Source organism: Tetrao urogallus, assembly GCF_951394365.1.
Source record: "Tetrao urogallus genome assembly, chromosome: 9".
Taxonomy (NCBI): Eukaryota; Metazoa; Chordata; class Aves; order Galliformes; family Phasianidae; genus Tetrao; species Tetrao urogallus.
In genome coordinates, this window is record NC_136822.1 from 4,595,963 (window position 1) to 4,615,713 (window position 19,751).

At 55.8% G+C, this 19,751-nt stretch overlaps 1 protein-coding gene across 1 annotated transcript; it reads right to left on the reverse strand.

Annotated features, from left to right (window-relative positions):
* Positions 1-6,598: 6,598 nt before the first annotated feature.
* On the reverse strand, positions 6,599-15,129 carry ETV5 (ETS variant transcription factor 5; the record flags this gene model as incomplete). Its single annotated transcript, XM_079539864.1, has 12 exons — positions 6,599-6,863; positions 6,991-7,092; positions 7,438-7,607; positions 7,720-7,788; positions 8,091-8,150; positions 8,614-8,873; positions 9,792-10,070; positions 10,380-10,509; positions 14,423-14,473; positions 14,582-14,629; positions 14,741-14,828; positions 15,085-15,129. The coding sequence occupies 12 exons, from the start codon at positions 15,127-15,129 to the stop codon at positions 6,642-6,644; spliced, it is 1,524 nt and encodes a 507-aa protein (XP_079395990.1). The 3' UTR covers positions 6,599-6,641.
* Positions 15,130-19,751: the final 4,622 nt, after the last annotated feature.

Sequence of the window (19,751 nt, forward strand, 5' to 3'; positions counted from 1 at the left end):
ATGACAGATTTCTTCTTTCCCCTCGGAAGTCAAGGCTCGAATACTTGACCGATCCTTTCAGTTGCATACATGGTCATCCAGACCATGTTGCATGGGAATAAAAATGACATTGCTGCTACAGCACTGCTGAGCCCACGCAGCTGGAGAAAAAGAAAGAAGGAGCTCAGCACAGGCACTCTGCTAAGGAGGAATTAGGGTGCTTGCAGCTGCTCTGTTCTCCCACACAGATAAATCCATAGGGTTCTCCTCCTGGCTAGCTGTGTCTGTGCACAAGGACATCTCTTGGGAGCAGGACCTGGAGGCAGCCTCCATTTGAAGGCTGTAGAGGGAACTACAAGACAGAACATGGTTGCTTGAACTTTGTTTCCTTTTGGAAACCAGGCTAAAAAGCACGCAGTCAGCTGACAGCTCCATCACCAGCAGCCAGCATAAGGAACAGGGCACTCCTGGTACATGCACGCAGTACACACCATATTAAAGCTGGAGAACTGCTGATCCTCCACAAGCTGTTAATGACTATTTTGGCTCGGGTGGCTGCTGATGTTCCCTAGGGAAGCCCAGATGATGCTCACTGTGGTGCCAGCCCCATTCTGGCAGCCCTATAAGAGCTCTACTTCTGTACCTCCTTTGTTTGTCCCATTCTCCTTTTCACCATCCAGTGCCCTAAGGCTGGCTTGTGTGCTTCAAGGTGTGATCATATTGCTGATTGTGTCCATTTATGGCTTCTCAATGACAAAGGCATGAAATCATCTTGAATCCCTCACCCAAATACATAGGCGTACCTGTAAGCCTTTACTGCCTGCAGGCATGCAGCCCAGGACGTGTCTCAACAGTACTGCAAAAAATCAGCAGTTTTCAAGTAAAAAAAAAAAATAAATAAATTAGCAGGCCATCCAGCTAGATCTTGTCAAATCCTCTCACCTGGGGGATGAAAACTCTCATTTACAAAGAAAAAAGGTGAAGCTAATAAGTCTCAGTTGCATCCACACCTGCTCCTGTCCAAAAGCTGATGTCAACACAAAGCTCAGCTTGTGGGAAGCTGTGTATGGGGTGTCTCATGCTTCACGTGTGCCCTGCTTGCAGGGCACTGTGGCAGAAAAGCTAAGTCATGGCCTGAAGCAGTGATTGAGCACCTGGTGGAAGGCAGGGCCAACCCTGGGGAGCTCAGGTGCATGCAGTGTACCGGAGTGATTGGAAGGGATGGAGCCAGGACCAACCCCCCACCCAGACCTCATTTAAGGGCTGGTATAGAAGGTGAGGGTATCTTGCTGGAGATCTCTGCCCACTTGAGGCCTTCTAGAGGTAAGCAGCTTATTTCCTTTGTTTCTATGTCTAGAACTGTTGCATTTGAGTATATCCTTACTTTGCTGCTGCCTGGAACTTTGCTACTATGTTGCTGTGCTTTCTGTCGTGTTGTGGTATTGCAAGTGTGATTCTGTGAGCCCTGTATCTGGCTGTCTTCTCTGACTTCAGAAGGAAACTGAAAACTAGTTTGCTGGGAAGGAGAAGTTCAAAGTGATTGCAGTAATGCAAATTTCATGCATCAGTGGCAAGAATACAAAGTTCCCTTTGACTTGGTAACCTTAAGAAACTTGGTGTCATCTCAGTGAAAAAGAAAAGTGGGGTCTATGGTGCATGCATCTTGTGGCCCTTGTAGGTTCTGCAGCCTGTTTGTGATCCTGGCAGTGCCACCTAACAGATGGTGTGAGTGCAGCGCTAGCTGGGGAGAGTTTAGAGGCAGCCATGCTGTTTCCTTCCTCAGCCCATGGTGCTGTGGTTAGAAAGAATGATGGATGGATGGAGGAGGTGACACCTAGCCTGTGTGGTGGGGTTCCACTTGAAAGCTAGATCATAGAGAATGGTTGGGTTGGAAGGGACCTTAAAGATCATCTGGCTCCACACCCCCCTGCCCTGGGCTGGGTTTCTATCCCCTAGATCAGGCTGCCTAGGGTCCAATCCAACTTGACCTTGAATGCCTTCAAGGACAGGGTATCTAGAACCTCTCTAGGCAAGCACCGAAGACCATTTCATTCATCAGCCTAGTTCCTTTACATCCCAAAGCTCATAGAGGTACTTCCAATGTATGCAATAGGAAGTGTGGATGCCCTTGGCAACCCTCCCCCCAGCAAACCTGCTCCATGCCAGATGGAGAAATGCAGGAGGTGCTGGTGGGAGGTACAGCAAAAGAAAGGTATCAGAACCAGCTGACAGGGCCCCCATCCAAGCATGGGGTGGAAAGGACTGGTTGCCCACCTGGCAGATGAGGTGGGTGGAGAGCAGAACCCAAGTGCATGCAGGCTGAAGCCTAACGAGCTGCAAGCTGTTCTCTTATGTCATTATATTTAGAGACACACAACCAGGATGTGTCTGGAAAGGCTCCTTTCTAATGACTCATTTCAGAACAGTGGCGTCAGTAATCCACACTTTTTGCTTTGCTGTGATTTTAGAGGGAGTGAAGGTAAAGAAGTCAGTTGAGCCCAGCTGATGGCAAGGCAGTATGGAGAAGCTAGGATTGAAACACAGTGCCCGTGTGTCAATGTGCAGTGCTCTGAGTGATATCTTTAGAGCTGCTTTAGCTTCAGAAGTCTGAAAAATCGCTATGGGTACCTCATATCTCCAAACTGATTTCAAATAATGATCTTTTTTCCCTCTTCCACAAAGAAAGCAAACAATCTTGAGCATCAACTGAGTACCATTGCTCTGCCCAGCAGGTTTTTGCCTTCTGCTTGCTGCCTAGATGTGTTGTTTTTTATTTTGTGGCTTTCTTGGAGGAAAAAAATAAGTGCTGTGTTGGGACGGGAATCTGACCTGCAGCCTGGGCTGCTGCTGCCCTCTCCTGGCTCTGACAGTGCCAAGAAACCGAGATTTCCCAAAAGAGAATCCTGCAAGCCTGGGTCCATTTCCCAAAAGGGATTCTTGCAAGCTGGTACCCGGCTGGCCTGTGCCCCATGAGCACAGCATGGCCTCATCCCCACCGCTGCCCCACTACCTCCTTCCTCCCCACCCTGGTGCCTCATTTTGTGCGTTTCAGTGCCCTTTTCAGACTTTTCCTGAGCTTTCCCACATAGAGAGAAAAATGTCACATCCCAGAGATGCTCCTCGTGTTGGCCTCTCCAAAATGTGCCTGCTCAGGGTCTGCAGGATGACGGCGCATCCCGTGCAGCAGCTGCCTAATGGTTTCAAAAGCCACTTAGTGGCTTATTGCGGTGTGAGTGGGTGGAAGCTCAGCACCAGAGAGCTCAGAAGCAGCCGTGCAGCCCCTGCTTTCCTCCTGACGGAGTGCAGGAAGAGGAGTGTGTGGTTTTGTTTTGTTTTGTTTTTTCCCCCAAGAGATCTGCTCTGCGTACCTGGCAGGGCATGGAGTTGAGTACCAGGAGCCTGGGCACAAACAACTGTGCTTGTGCTCCCCAGATTCTTCTGCATGCTCTGTGCTACAGGTCTGCACAGTGCCATTGCAGCTGGGAGATGGGGGATCCCCAAGGCAGTGTCAGCTGTGCTTCCCACTAATGCTCTTCCAGTCAGGGATGGAAAACTCCATTGTGGGCTATTAAATATGAAGTCCCCAAGCCACAACTCAGGTTGCAGATGGAAGTGCTGGTCTATTTATACGCTCCCCTTCAAAAGCCAGGCAGACCTTTGGCTATCCATTGCTTTTTGAACAATTTCCAGCTGAGCTACATCCTGAGGTAAGGAGAGCAGAGATGTATTTGGTAAATTATGTATGTGTGTAGGGCTGTGGTGATGTTCTCCTCTTTGTGATTGCCACTTTTCCAGGCAATTCTGAATATATGCCTTACATCTGAGCAGCTTTTGAGCTATGTGTCTGGTGAAACCAAGCTCTTTTATCAACAGGAGGCAGGTGGTCCAATGAGGTGGAGGGGAAAGCCATTGGTCCCAGGGACCTGCAAATTCAAGGGGCAAATTCTTAATGCTCTGAGTCATTAAAAACCAATGTGGTGTCAAACCATCAGAGGCTTCACACCCCTCCATCCTGCCTTGATACATCCCAACCTGCAGCTGATGAAGGAACAAGGAGTTATGGGGAGGGTCTTCCTGAGAGTTGCATCATGACACACAGGGTGCTTGTGTGAGTGCCACCCTCTCACTGTTCCCCAGGTTTGGGTCCCACCACCCCAGGGCCACCTGCTTGCTGGCTGCCACTGCCCTGGTTTTCCACTGCTTTGCCCTCAGTGCTGGTACTTGGTCTGCTGCAATTCCCATCAAAATGGGATTACTGGGCATCAGTGTATGGAGCTGAGTTTTTCAGCATGAGGCCTGGCAGAAAGGATGTACGCCTGTATGTGTGTGTGTATCCTTAGATAAAGAATGCACTTGGAAAATCACCCCCATCCAGACTGCTGGGAGCTACATTTTTGCCACAAGACCGTTTCTTCCCAAAATGCTGGCACAGTGGGGAATGTTCTGCTGCACTGTTCTCTCACTGCTCCTTCCCAGGAGTGCACACCTGAGCATTGTTGGGGCTTTCATGGTGAGCTTGCTTGCCAAAACACAGCTAGTTGCCACGAGGCATCCAGGCGATGCCAGCAGGGATGATGCAGCACTCCGGGCACCTTTGAGCTTTTCTCCAGCCTGGTGTAGTGATAACATCCTTTCACACAAGTCGAGTCCTCATGGTACAACCCCATACAGACAGCCCAAGGTTAAGTTACATGGTGTAGCTTATTTAGCTTGCTGGCTGTTAAAATCCTGAGGAAAACCACTGCTGAGAGCTGTGCTCCAGCTCCCAGTGCCCTTGGTGGGGTCTCAGGTTTCCAGAGGTGAGTGAAGGGGACAGATACTGCTGTACCTACTGCTCAGGAGCAGCAATATTAAGTTGCACCACCCTGGGGACAAACAGTCCCCATCAGAGTGGATCCTCATGCCAGACACAGCTCTGTGGAAGCCCTGCAAGCCCTGAAGATGGGAGCGAGCAGGCAGGTACAGACTCCATGTTACCCCAAAGCAGGGCAAGAAGCCCCCAGCTTGCCATCTGCCCCTCAGAAAACCCCCGATATAGCATCTGGCAGCACACACAAAGCGCAGCCTGGGAGGAACAGAAAGCAAGATTCTTTATTGTACACAGTACAGAACGTAATGCGGATTTGCAGGAGATACATAGCCCTGCTTGAGTAAAGGTTATTTCAGTCAGTCCTCAGATTTAACCCCCTCTGCACTGAGCAAATGTTCCTAGCCATCCCCAAGGCACAGTGCCTGCAGTCACCGCTTCCTGACGGCACTGGGCACGCTGCACACTTAAGGGACAGCCAGCCAGCCTGCAAGGGTTAATCTTCATACTTCCCCCAAAAAAGAATGAATCAGTCCAAAAACAAACAACCAAAAAAAAAAAAAAAAAGAGGAAGGACACCCAACAAAATAAACCCCCCCCAAAAAAAACAACTGGAAAAAAAAAAAAACCAATCCAAACAAAGCTAACTAAGGATGAGAAAAAAAATTCCTATACAGCATTTACAACAAAAACATGTAGCCATTAGGGGTGGGGGGGGGGGGGAGGCAGGGGCATATATATGAGAGGTGGAGGAGTGTAGGGAGTTGTGGTGGGCAGAGGCCAAAGGGAAGGGACTCCAGCCTGGCCCTGTTATGCACAGAGGGGAGCAGAGCCCCTGGGACAGGGATGTGAGCAGTGAAATGGAGTGGACCAGGTACTTCGGCAGGCAGCCTGGTGAGCCGCAGGGGCATCGGCACAGCAGCTGGGCTGCAGAAAATAGCTTTGCCTTAAAATACAAAATAATCTACAAAAATCAGTTAGAAATCTGTTTGTTTTTTTTTTTTTTTTTCCCCAAAAACATCACCCACCCCCATATCTCCCCAAAAAAAAGAAAGAAAAAAAAAAAAAAGAGGGAGATAGCATCACAGCAGCCCCCCCTCCTGTGAAATTAAACCCATCGCATACAGCCTGAGCTGGGGAGGAGTGATGGGGGATGTGGAAAGGAGTGGGGCAGGCTGACAAATTGTTAAATGGGAGAGTAATGCTTGCTGGGAACAAGGAGGGACGGGGAGGTTGTGTCTGGGAAGAAGGCAGAAGGCTCCTCCAGCTTGGGGTGGGACGCCGCACACATCAGCCCCGGGGCACCGAGCCCCCCGACACCCCCTCGTCTGTGCAAATCAAAGCCCTTTCCAACACACAAGGCAGCTACGCGTATTGTGATCGATGCAAAGCAGATTGTCGTGACAATTCGCTACAGTCACACCGTCTAGACCAGTCCCACAGGCGCTGCTGAAGCCATCAGCCATCGCATGCTCGCGAGAAGCGTGGCCAGGGTCAGAGACTTGGTGCTTAGCTCCCAGCTCCCCAACGCAGCCATGGGACGCTCGGCGCCAGCCTCGGGCAGTCCTATGCACTAGCCCTTGGACAGTAAGGTTGCGAGCTCAGCGCTGACACACACTGGGCATTTTAGATTCCTCCAATTGCGCTTAAAGGTAAAGGCCAGTTTGTGTGCGCGCACGCGTTTTTTGTTTTTTTTTTTTGTTTTGTTTGTTTTGTTTTTTTTTTCCTTTTTTTTTTTTTTTTGTTGTGTTTCGTTTTTAAAAGAAATGGCAAAAAATACTCTTTACAAAACCTTTGCCCTTATTGGCCCACAGCAGACGTGCGTGCTAGCGCTGGTCGCTCCGCCAGCCGGCCATCAGTAGGCAAAGCCCTCCGCGTAGGGCAGGCTGCCGCAGTGCTCCACCTCCAGCAGGTAGGCAGGGCTGTCCTCAAAGTGCGTCAGCGGCAGGGTGTCCTCCTCGCTCACGTGGCAGTCGGGCTCTGCTTTCAGGAAGGGACGCTGATTGTCGGGGTATGCCATGGAGAAGAGGGCATCGGGGTCACACACGAACTTGTAGACGTACCGCTCGCCGGCCACCTGCAAGCAGAGAGAGCGTGAGCTTGGGGAATGAGGAGTTTGGCTTGGAGCGACGGCAGGGTCACCCCATGGTGCTGTGTGCTGGGGTGATACTGAGGGTGCCCGAAATGGGTGCAGGGCTGCATGCCTTCTGCATGATGCCCTTCTCATAGTAGTAGCGCAGGGAGCGGCTCAGCTTGTCATAGTTCATGGCCGGCCGGTTCTTCTGGATGCCCCAGCGCCGTGCTACCTGCAGGGGATGAAAAGCTGTGTTCAGGCACGGGTGCCTCAAACAAGCCAAACCACACAAGCGCTCTGCCAGCCCCAGGGCACTGCTCACACCACCACAGTGTTCCCCCATCCCCTCCGTCCCTTCCAAATCTCATTGGATTGCTGCAGTGCAGCCCACACGAAGCTGAAAGCCTAATCGAAAGGCATCTGATGAGGGGAGCCTGCCAAAATTTGCTTCCAAACCACAATTTCCATGCACGATGTTGGGGATATTATGGGTAACAACCACAGCTGCTCTCACTTGCTTGGCTACTTCCTCTACACCACCTGCACAGGAGGGAACGGCCTCGTACCCAACCCGTACCTCCTCGGGCTCGATCAGCTTGAACTCCATGCCACGGCCAGTCCAGGCGATGAAGTGCGCGTTGGCAGGGTCATCCAGGAGCGTGACGAGGAACTGCCAGAGCTGCAGCGACCCGCGCCGCTGGTAGGGAGGGCCCTCGCGGTACAGGGTGGGCTCCTGCTTCACCTTACCTGTGGTGAGATGGCCATTCAGCCACACAGGACCCAAGGGCAGCAGCAGACCTCAGGTCCAGCTCGTGCCCGCGCTGAGCCCAAGAGTGCCCCCCACCAGACCCTTGCTTACCCTCCAGTCTTTCTGGTACCACGCACGTGTCGTCGAAATACAATCGTGTGTCTTTTTCATATGAAAATCCTAAGGGAAGAACAGCCTGCTGTGAGCAGCCCCCTCCCCAGGTACCCATTCCTCTGCCATGGGCCTTGCTGAGACATGGCTCTGTCCTCCCCTCACCCCAGGATCCGGGACGGCCAAAGCCCTCTTAGCAGCTATTTCAGGTGGTTATCTCAGATTATACAGGGTGGCACATCATTCCCATGTCTGCAGGGAGAGGCTGGGAGCAGGGAGAGCCCCGGGTGCGGAGCAAAGCTGCCAGGGGAAGGAGGGAGGGGATAGGATAGGAAGGGCCATGCTAGCAGGCTCCATCCCACACTTCTCACCATCATGGCTGCTGGGGAAGAGGCCCCCTCTCACGTATGAGGACTGGCAGTTAGGCACTTCTGAAAGGGAAACAGAGGCAGCCATAAGCCTGGTGCATCCTCATCCCCAAGCACAACCCCATGTACCGCCCCAGGCTGCCCTATTCCACCCGACATGCTACACAGCCCCACTCCCACCTCTAGGGAAAAGTGGTACAATTTACAGCACTGGGACTCACTCATACAACTGTGTGTAGCGCAGCTGAAACCGGCTTTTCACCACGTTATTTAGGCCACACATGATGGGAGGCAGCAATTGCCCATCACCAGCACCAGGCTTTTGGCCGCCTCCCTTCCCTCCCAGCCATCTGCTCGGCTGCACTGAACCGGCCACCCCCAGCCCAAGGCTGTGGTATTTTTAGGCCCTAAGGCGCTTAGAGGATTTTCCGTGATGCTCGTGGAGTCCGGCGCCAGCCACCAGGAGCTGCAGTGGGATGAACCCAGGCCCCAGTATGTCAGTATGTCCGTCCTGCTCCTCACCTACCTGAGTCGATGCAGTAGTCCCGGGGCTCCTGCTTGATGCCCATGGGGGACTGGAAGCCGTGCCCAGGGGGGCCGGGCAGGCTGGGGCCGGCGTGCTCATAGAGCGGGTCGTGGTACTCCTGTTTGAATCCCTGAGCAGGGTGGGGGGCAGCGGGGCCAACAGGTTCTGAGAGCTGCCGGTGGTAGACGGGGCGGCTGTCCCCAGGAATGCCAGGCTGAGGTGGGAAGGGGTGGCAGGGCTCAGACATCTGCCTCTGGAACCTGGAGAAAAAGGGACACGGTGTCACCAGGGGCAACCATGAGCTCAGCCAGTGCTACGTGTCCCCATTTGGGACACAGCGCATGGCCATCACCTGGGTTTGAGCCTGTCAGGGTGCTTGGTCCCCCAGGCCAAGGGATGGAGATCCACCTTGCATAAGGCAAGAACCTATGGGATGTAGGGGTAAGCGTGGGGAAAAAAAAACAACAAAACCAATGCTGTAAGATAAAAATTGAGCCAGCTTAAAGCAGGTGAGGCAGTGCTGCTTGGGGCCCAGGGCCACTGCAACGGGGCAGGTGCTGACGCAAAGCCAAATCCCCTCTGCTGCGCCGCACAGCCAGTTGGCCACTAATCTGCCCAGGATTAAACCTTGAACTGGGTACGGACAGCACTATTTTGGGAGCGAGGGGCCGGTGCCCTCCCATGAGGCTCGGTGCTGCATGGGGTATGGGAGTGGGCTGAGGGGTGCTGCCGACCCCTGCACGGTGCAGCACCGTGAAAGGCGATCTCCGGGCGCCCGCTCCTTTCGGGGCCGCTGAGCGCTGCTCAGCTTTGTAACCAGATCCCTCCCAGCTGACGGGCTGGGATTACTCCATTTCCGACCCGCGTCCCCCTGCCCTTCCTGAGTGAAACCCAAGCCCCGTGCTGGTATGGCACTTCCAGATGGGTCGCAGCCAGTCCCCCGCATAGCTCCAAGGTCGCCCAGAACCGAGCTCTGTACCGGAGTTGGCTGCTGTGCCAGGAAGGGACGCAGCCTGACCTTCCCTGTGCGCTGCATCCAGCCCCAGTTCCTCCTCCCATAGGGAGCACCATCCCCACGAGCCCAGAAGAGGTGCTGGGGTTCGCACTCATTGCAGCCCCAGCAAAAAGCGACAAGTGTCCCGCCTACGTCCCCACCTCTGGAGGCCACCGAGCCTTACCTGTGCTCTGTGGGGTACTGGTTTTCGGACATCATCTTTGGCATGTGCACGGGCGGGTGGGGCGGCCGCGGCACGGCGAAGGTTTGCTGTCTTTGCTCCTGCAGCAGGTGTGGTGCCGGCGCCGTGCTGCGCAGTGGGGCAGCTGGGCCGCCATGGGCAGCTGCCTGCACCCCTGGGGCCGGCGGCGGTGGCAGGGACGAACCCGGCTGCGCGGGGGACACCGGCGTGGCGGGCGGTGTTAATGGCTTGAACCCGGCGGGGGGCTTCCTGTCGTAGGCACTGCAGTGGGGAGAGGGGATGGGGGCTGAGGGCAAGGCAACGCTAACGCGGTCAGACAGCTGCGGGCCCCAGGGAAAGCAGGGTGCAGAGGAGACTGACGCATGAGACAAGAGCCTGTGACATGGCCACCGCTACCACTGGCATCAGGAAACAACCCTCGTGGTGTGACCACCTGCAAGGGGCTCCGACTAGCCAGACAGGGGACCCCAAACTCCTTCTAGCACCGGTGCTTTGACTGCCGACATGGAACGCTCCCCATCACCCAGCTTCCAAAGAGAGGATGTCAGAACGGGGCTCGCAGGGACATACCAGCAGTTGTAGAGGCACTTGTCTCCATAGCTGGCACAGAGAGCCTGCTCGTGGCTGCAGGCCGACAGCTCTGAGGAAGGGCTGTGCAGCTCCCGCTTGATCTTGGCTGGAGGTGGGGCGTGCAGGACCACTGCAACAAGAAGGAGGAGGAGGAAGACATGGGCACCACTGACTTCCAGCCGTGACTCTGAGCTGCGTGGGAGCAGGCCATAGGCGCAGACAGATCTGGGGAACAGCTGTGTGGGTGCTCCCTTTTGGAAACCAGGAGCTGATCCCCTCCACGGGAGCACCAGAGAAACACAACAGCACAAAAAATCCTCAGCAAGGACTATAGGGACACCTGGGTATCACCTGCAGACGGGAACTGCTCTCCTCTCATGATGCGTGGGGGCAGAGCACAGGCTGTGACAGGGATGTGGGTGATCACCGATGAGCGGTGTGCATGGACCAGCCCCTGCAAAGCAGCTATGAGCCCAGCTGTGCCGCCCTTTGCCACACATGGACCTTTCCCTGAGCGTATCCAGACTCACATCTATGGAAGCCTCTACATGCTTGCCTGCACGCAGCCCCAAATTAGCCAGCCAGAAGTGGTGAGCAGCAACCAGCACCACGTGTCCTGTGCTCAGCGCCGGGACCACTGGGGATGGGAGCCATGACTGTACGAGTTCAAGGGGTAAACAGCCCATTAAACCCAAAGCCTTCCCAGCTCCAAGCCCATTCACTATATATACATTTTAAACGGAGTAATATATGCTTAACCTCTTTAATTTCTAAAAGCGGGTGCTCTAGGAAAGGGAAAGCACGTCAGAGATCTTTACCTAAATCACGCCTGAGCAGGAGAGCCAACACTAATCGGAAGTGGAGTATTAGCTTCATGCAAAGTCTAAACACAGCCCAGCTACACCAGAGGGGAGCAAATAGCTCCAGGACAACTGTTCACAGCTTGCCAGGTAATTAGCTGCTCCCCTAATTTGTCAAACCCTTTAAAGAGCTGCTGACTCCCCCCTCTCTCCCCGCTGCCGTAGCCCAGCACAGCTGGTACCAAGGGCAGGAAAAACCCAAAGGAGCATTTGAAACACGAAGCCCGGGCTGAGCAAGCACAGCCCCTGCGCTGCCTGGAGCCTCCCCGGAGCCAGATTTGCTCCCCCTGTGCTCTCCCTGCGTGCATTTTGGGCCGGTGTGGAGGCTGCGACGCCGCAAGAAAGCAAAGGGGAAGGCACTTTGGAAGGGCTCCAGCTGCCGATCACGGGCATGTTTCTCTCTAACAGTCTCCGTGTTGTTCAAGCGGGTTGTTTTTCCGCCAGCCGCACAATGGGGTCTGGTTATTCATTGAAAAAAGTCTCTGAGCGGGCACCACCCTCCATTCACAAACAATTTGGAGCGCTCCATTCATGCGGTTGGAAGGGGGAAAAAAGAGAAAAAAAAAAAAAAAAGAAAGAAAAAAAGAAAAAGAAAGAAAAATTTCCCCAGAGCTTAGTGCTGCCATTCAAGAAAAGGGAAACGATACTTAAGATCATAACAGAGACCAGCTGTCCTCGCAAAGAAGCCTGGACTTTGTGCAACGTTTGAATTCCTTACACAAACAGCACGGGGCCGGGCGCGCTGCGCTCCCAGCTCGGCCTTTCCGCCAAGTTCATTCAAAGCAGAGCGATTGTGCAAGGTGGTGAGGCCGGAAAGCTCTTTGGCGAGAGTCAGGAGAAAGAAAAATAACCGCCAGCGGCTGCTGGGGGAAGCACCAAACCACGCTGCCTCTGGGGGCTGGGCAACCTGAGCACGGCCCTGCAGGGGCCACGTGGAGGGGGTGGGGGGAGCACCCACAATGGCCTTCGGTGGGCTGCGTTGGTCCCATAGGATGGGCAGAGCCCGGGGGGGGGGGAACAGCATCGCATCTCCAGCCAGGCCGGCCCCAAGATGCCACCTAATAGCTGACAGCTCCTGCAGGGAAAGGGACACCCCAAAACCTTTTTGGGCTTTGAATCCTGAGCCCCAGTCTGGATGGCACGTGACAAGCCTGGAGGCTGCAGCTTCATGCCCCAAACACCACTCCGACACAGGCACCAGCTGGGGACCTTGGCACCGCCGCGGCCGTCACCTGGGCACCAGCTCCCTGCCAGCCCCTCTGTCCCCCCGGCACAGGACGCACCCAAGGTCACACCAGGAGAGGAGCCAGAAATAGAAGCCGTGCTCCTGCTTTCCTTTGTTTAAATGCTCCTTCCTCAGAAACAAACCTCCTGCCTTCATTTGGGTGTCTAAAAAAAAAAAAAAAAAGCCAAAAAAAAAAAAAAAAAAAAGCCTGCTCATCGCCTTTGCTGCGAACCATCCATGTGGGGGAACACGATTCCCCAGGGAACAACACTCCTCCCTACCAAAAAAAGGACCCTACACGTTCCCACCCCCAGCGCTCGCTGTCCCCAGCACAGTCCTATCACCCTGCGCCTATGTAAACAACTGCCCCAGATAAGGTGCTGGGCACATGCCCTCCTCCCCAGGGCCAGGCGTGAGGACAGGAGACACGTGCCATGTGTTGGCCAACACCTGTCTGCGAGCTGCCAAACCCAACTTCTGCCATGACATTGTGACCCACGAGAGTTTTATCAGCCGTGCTGCAGGCAGCTTGCAAACCACCAGGGCTTTCAGCAAGGTGGGAACGATGGGTGTCACCGACACTCAGCGCAGTGCACGGGGACACGGGGATCGAGCTGGGTGCCACCCATCCCATCGTGCCCCCTCAGCAGCTGCCATCACTGGGAACTCTGGGGTCAAACATCCCAGCCAGTGAGGAGACCTTTGCTTCATCTCCCCAGGAAGGTTATTACAGCAGGAAGTCACGCAGGAACATCACCCTTCAGGTGACAAAATTGTTTTGACCCCAGTGACACCGGGCCGCACAGGCTGAGCCAGGCAGGAGCTCACTAAAAGCCTCGACCAAATGCTTTTTCCCCCCTGCATCACCCAGAGAAGTTTGTCTCTCTTCTCCCTGAGCCGTTCAGGTTACAAGGAAGCCGGCGGCTGCCAAAAGGCTCTGGAAGCAGCTCTGCTCCGCAGCCAGCCTCCCACGCACGCTGCAGTTTGCGCCGCTCCAAGCGGGAGCTGCTGGGCTGAGCGCGGATGGCAGCAGCGGCTGCGGCTCTGCCTCGGGGCTCTGCCTTTTATCTCGGGGGAGAAAGGGGGAAAAAAGGCGCATCTGAAGCCCAGGCTGTCTGGAACAGTTTAATGGCAAGCTTCCCATTCAGAAGTAATCAAAGAGCAATAATTAACATGCATTTACTGTAGTATAAGATACTCTGATGCATGCTGTGACAAAGCTGGAATGAAAAATCTGTTCGACTGCAGGCTAAATTTGATTTCCTTCAAGTTCTCTAGCTGTCTGCCTGAGCTGCAAACCCAGCACCGGGCTGCTCCTCGCGTTCTCCAGGTAACAACTCAAAGCCCCCAACCCCATCTGAGAATTAATGCCAGAGCTCTCCGCACACGCACGGTGCACCATTAGCTGTGCAGCAACCCCTGGCTCGGGCAGTGAACCACGGCTAAGAAACAACTCTCTCTCTATTATGCAATTCAAGAGGGACTGCATTTTCACTGGCCTCCTTTTAAACACGCTCGCTTGCCAGAGATTAATGCTGCTTAAAGCAGCTCAAGTTTCACCGCTCGGGTCGGCTCTCGCCAGCAGCACGAGGCCAGGACTGGAAAAAGCTGCAGGAGTGCAGAGATTGTGGCTAACCGACAAGCCCAGCACGAGCTCTCGCTTCCACTTGAAAAGGAAAAGCAGCATTTTGGAGCAAATTGACGCTACTACGAAGGGGAGCCCAGGGCTCAGGCAGAGACCCTTCCCAGTGTTTGGCCCAGATTTACCCATTTATGAGACACAGGACACTGAGCCCCAGCTGCACAGACCCACACGTGCTCCCTCTCCAAAGCCCGAGGGTCTCGAGGCCTCAGGGGTTTGGTGCTGGTCTCTTTCCCAGGGAAGGGGTCCTACACTGTTGCATGCAGTGCCCCAAACGCTTCCACCCCACAGAGCAAACGCCGGTATGGTTACTTACGGTTATCAGACTGGAAATCTGGGACAAACTGTTCATCGTCAGGGACCTGAGCTGAAGAAAAAAAAGAAGAAAAAAAGAGCATTTTTATAGCATTTTCAGCTCTCAAAAAAATGCACATGATGAGATTTTACATGGCAAAAAGCAGAGATCAGGACTTGCCTTCAGCTAGCCAGGCCTCCTGCAGCTGGCTGAGATCCTGGAAGAGCTCTGGAACACAGCGAGAGGTTTATGCATCCACAGAACACTGACCAAACATGCTGCTATTTGCAGGCTGACCCCAAGGGGAGCGGACCCACAGGGGCCTGCAGTGCTGCCTACCTTCCGAGTCGTGGGCCAGGTCGGTCTCCAAAAACTTCCTTTTCCTCTCGGAGCCCAACCGGCCTCGGCCCTCCTCGGCACAGGATTTCTGCAACAGCCACAGTGTGAGGGTGGCAGCCCCCGAAAAGATGGGGGAGCCCAAGGAAGTGCCTCAAAGACGAGGGGTGAGGCATGCCCCAAAGTGGACTAACAGAAAGTGCCTGCCCCGAAGGGGGTGCCCACAATGGGGACAAAAGGGAGGGGCAGCCCAAAGGGACCCAAGAGGAGGCATTCCAAGGGAAGGTGTCCTCAAGGGATCACAAGCAGGTGTTTCAAGGACTCGGGGAGGCTTTAGACAGACTTACCCCAGGGCCCATGAAGGGGACCTGCTGGTCGTAGAAGCCATCCATGGTGCAGGGAGGCGGGCAGTGCCCCCGGCACGCTCAGCATCGACGGCGGCCCGGGAGGGGGCTCCCGCCTGGGTTCCGGCAAGATGCGAGGCTGCGGGGGGAGAGGCAACGGCAGGATCAGAATCGGGTCCCTTCAGGGCTGGCTGGGTGCCGGTGCGGGACCCGCAGCGGGTCGCGGCCCCCCGGGCCGTGATGTCACCGAATTTCTATAGAAACAGCCGTGACATCACGCGGGGGGGAAGCGGCCCCGTCCCCGCTCCGCGCCGCTCTCCCGCTCCCCACCGTCCGTGCCGCTGCTCAGCGCCGCGGGGCCGCAGCCGGGCCCGTTCCCACGCCGCCCCGCGCGCCCCATTCATAAACTCCTCCCCCCCCCTCCTCCTCCTCATTCACTCCCTCCCCCTCCCGCGCGCGCGCCCTCGCTCGCGCGCGCCCCCCGCCATTCACACCGCGCGGCCCGCGCCATTCATAAGCGCCGCCCCCACCCCGGGCCGCGCCACACCGAGCCGCATCGAGCCGCCAGACCCCGCGCGGACGGCGGAGCACCGCGGGCTCACCCGCTGCAGGCCGGGAGCGGGGCCGGGCGTGCCGGGACGGCGCAGCTCCGAGCCGGGCACCGCGCTGCCGCTCTGCGCCGGCCCGCAGCTCCCGAGCCAGCAGCCCCCGCCACGCCACGCCCAGCGCCGCTTGTTTACCCTCGGCGCCGCCCAATGGGGAGCCGGCAGCCGGCAGCCAGCGCCTGCCGATTGGTCGAGGCGCCGCCCGAGGGCCCGCCCCCCCGCGCCGCTCCGCGGGGCACCATTGAGAACGGCGGGGTGGGAGGGGGGAAGGCAGCCAATGGGCGCCGACCGATTTGCATGGCTCCGCCGAGAGCGTTTTTCATTCATAAAAAAATAGAAGGGGAAGAGGCCGGCGGGTGGGGCGGGGGCAGTGCGGGATTTAAAGTGGCCGCGGCCCTCCGCAGGAGGGGGTTGGGAAGGAAGCTCAAGGGCAGCTAAGGGGGGTGCTGGGCCAGCCTGGGAGCTTCATGAGGAACGTACAGCGTCCTGCAGAGCACGCACTGCAGAGCCAGGCAGGAGGGTGAGGGGGCCTTCGGGCTTCATGCAGTTGCGGTGCGCATGAGTGGTATTGGTGGGGTCTTCGGGCTCCTTCCTCTTCGGGTCCCCGAGTTGAGCTAGCCCAAGCGGCCGCTATGTTGTTTGACCCCTGCGCGCCTCGTAGCCCTCAAAGGGCTCTTTAGAGGAGGCTGTGGGAAGAGATTCCGATCTGCATAGGAATTTGAATGGTGGGAAGGGGTTGCTGCAGGTTTCCCAAGTGGCCGTGGGGGGATGGTGATGGCGGGGGCTGGAAGGCAGAGTAGAAGTGTGAGGGGATGGAACGGGGGCACAGGGAGGAGGAGGAGGCTTGCAGGTGGGCTGGAATCATACCCCTGGACAGACCCTCAGGGCCCCCCAGCAGGACCTGCAGCACAGCCCATATAGGATTGCAGGTGGCTCAGAGGACCAGGAATTAGCTCAGGACATAGCCACAGGGACACGAACTTCCCAGCACCCGGCATGGCCCTGCTACTTGCCTCAGTTTCCCTGTTTATAGAAGTAAGCAGCGAATATGACACTCTGCTACCATGGTTCAGGATCCACAAACCTCACAGTTGTAGGGCCCAGGAAATCCCTGATGGAGCAGGTTAAAAGAGAGTGCTCAGCAAGTAGTGTTTTGCACAGCTTGGGATCCAGGGAGGGTGCCTTGGAGACTTGCAATCTGGAGGCTGTAGGCTTGCAGGTGGCCTTACAGAAGTGTGCCACTAATTTTTCAGGAGGTGTTGTACCAGTGCGGAGTGCTGCAGGGCTGTCAGCATCCCCAGGGCTGACGCTGGTCTCTGCGAGCAGTTTGGCTCCCATGTTGCGCAGCAGGGCAGTTGCCATCACGCCTCATTCACAAGCTGCTGGGACACGTGGGGTGGGCACAGGGTGTCCTTACCACTGGGGACGCTCCTGGGGGGCTCTGCAGGAGCTGGCACGCTCGTGTTTCCCTTTGCACAAGGGTGAGGAGGATTAAATCACCACTAGTAAAATTAGCAGATGACGCACGGTTGGGCAGGTGGACAGGGGGCTGTGGGGTGTCAGCAGTGGTACACAAACAGCCCATGTCAGACCTGATGGCTGCTGCAGATGAAGAGGAGAGGTGTAGAGGCTCTCCCTGCCTTGCCTTTGCCTTTGGGGTCAATTGGCCAGACCCTAGCCAAGCTACAGGCCGACTGCCATGGGGTCTCCTTGTGGTGCCTTTGGATGAGCCAGCGGCCATGGACACACAGGGTTGGGAGGGGGCTGGTGACCAGCACCTGCTAAATTTAGAGCCTACTTGGAGAAGAAAAAAACAACCAACACATTGCAGGTTCCAAATTTAGCCTGTTGCGCCTCCCACCAAACATGGCTCCATCTTGCTGTGGCTGAAAACGCCGTCACCTGTGTGGTCACAGAGGGGCACATCTCCCTGTGTCCCCAAAATGGCTGGGAAATGGGGACCCCCAAGCTCAGGACCAGCTGAGTGCTTCATCACCACCTTTATTTGACACAAGCCCACAGCAGGCCAGGTGTACACGGCAACACAAGCTACGCTACGGACGCCACGCTATTTCCATGCAGGCAACCACGGCTACGGACATAGCAGGAGGATGGGAACAGAGCCTGAACTGGGGAGGCTGGGAGCTCCATCCAATGGCCTTTGGGGGTATAAATGGGGGCTGGTGTGAGAGGCACCGGCTGAGCCAGGCGGCTATCGTGATCCCTGTGAGCCCCCCAGGGTGGAGCCTGGGGCTAAGGTGGCTGCCAGCTGCAGGTCCTGTTGTGCGATGCCTTTGGCATGATCCGTGCTGCATCCCACAGAGGAGGCAGCAGCCCTGGCAGCCCGAACCACCTCTGCCCCCCTGCTCTGCCATCACTACTGCTAAAGCCAAGCAGAACGGCCCTGGCACTGATCTTTGCCCAAAGCACGAGCCCACCAAACCATGACTGGGTGCAAGGATCAGTCTGCAGAGAAAAATGCTGCTGCTTGCATACAGACACCTTCTGCCATGGTCACAGCACAAAACAACAGGTTGAGACTAAGTGGGGAGTGAAAGGAAGCCAAACCTGCCTCTATGAATTTCCCTGCCCTCACGTCTTGTCATCCTGCGCCCCAAGCAGAGCGGTGCAGGCTTTGAGGTCGTTGTTTTGTTTCGTTTTAATCCTCCCCAGGTGCCAGTGTTGAGGTCTGCAGATAATATCAGGGAGGGGACTGGGAGAAACGGAGGCTGCCGTTTCAGGAGAACTTCAGGGTTTATTTTGGCACCCGTCCCATAAGCTTTCACCTGGCTACTCATTAATGGCTGCCCCTGGCGAGGAGCAGAGGAGGGTGGATTTATGTGCCGCAGGGAGTGCGCAGGTCGCTGCACTTGAATGGTGCTGCCTACAGTGTCTGTGCCTGGGGGGGTGGCAAACACTTTTCAGTGTGCCGTTCACTCTGAAACCTAACGACCACAGCAGCTCTGCACTTGGGGGAATGCTGCTCTCAGCAGAACAGAGCATACCGAGGGGGCTGCCGAAGGGGGAGGAGGCTGATTTTGGAGCCGTGGTCCTCTGTGCAGGGCCACGAGAAGGTGGGGGGCAGTGTGTGGCGGCAGAAGAAATCAGCAAACCTTCCTGGGGCTCACTGCTGGCAGCTCCCAGCTATTCGGAGCCAGGGGACGCGTTCAGCTCACGGCATGTCATGCATTTCTCTGTTTCCTGGGGGAGGAGCTGGGCTTCAAAGCCGCATCCTTGGCTTCGGGATGGGTCAGGGAGAGACCTGGCTGCAAGAAACCCGAGGGCTGGCTGCTCACATTGCTCCCTGTGGCAACCCAAAAAACAGCATCTGAAGCAGAGTGAGTCCTCACTGGGATGAATGAAAAGGCGACGCTTCCAAGTTGGAGGAGCTTTTAGGTGATGGGAAATGCTGCATCGCTCTCCCAGCAGCTGCATGGAATGAGGATGGAGTTGCTGGGGGCTGCAGCCCGCGCCAGGCGCACTGCCACAAGGATGGCCAGCCAAAATGGGGGTGGTATTTGTGTCCAATGTCATCCCATTAGGAGGGAAATGACCCCTTGAAGTTTGTTCAATAAATACATAAATACAAATCCAGATGCGAGGTCCAAACACAGAGCTGGGCTGGCAGCTCCTCACTGGGATCCCCTCTGGCTGTTCCCACTTCCCAGTGATGCCTTCTCCTGCCTGCCCTGAGCCCGGCCCCCTGTTCCAGGTGAGCTGTGTCCCCACACAGCCTGCTTCACACCCTGTGGCATCGTGCTTCAGAGCCAATAGTGAGTGCTGTGTCTGTATCTGCTCTGAAGCAAGCCAGAAGAGCCAGCTGAAGGCATGGAAACCTGCTTGGAGAGCAGCAAGGGAAGCGAGGGTTGGGCAGCCGAGTCCTCGAGGCTAAGGAAATAAATAACTGCTCAGATGTGCAGGTCTGGTGGACAAGAAAGCCAGTGCAGCAAAACACCAAGTGTCCTTCAGGAGGATTAAAAATAAATAAGTGAAGCTCGGCTTTTTCTCAGGAATGCGTTCGTTTGCAGCTCTGCTGGCAGGAAGGGGGTAGTTCTTTAAATAAAG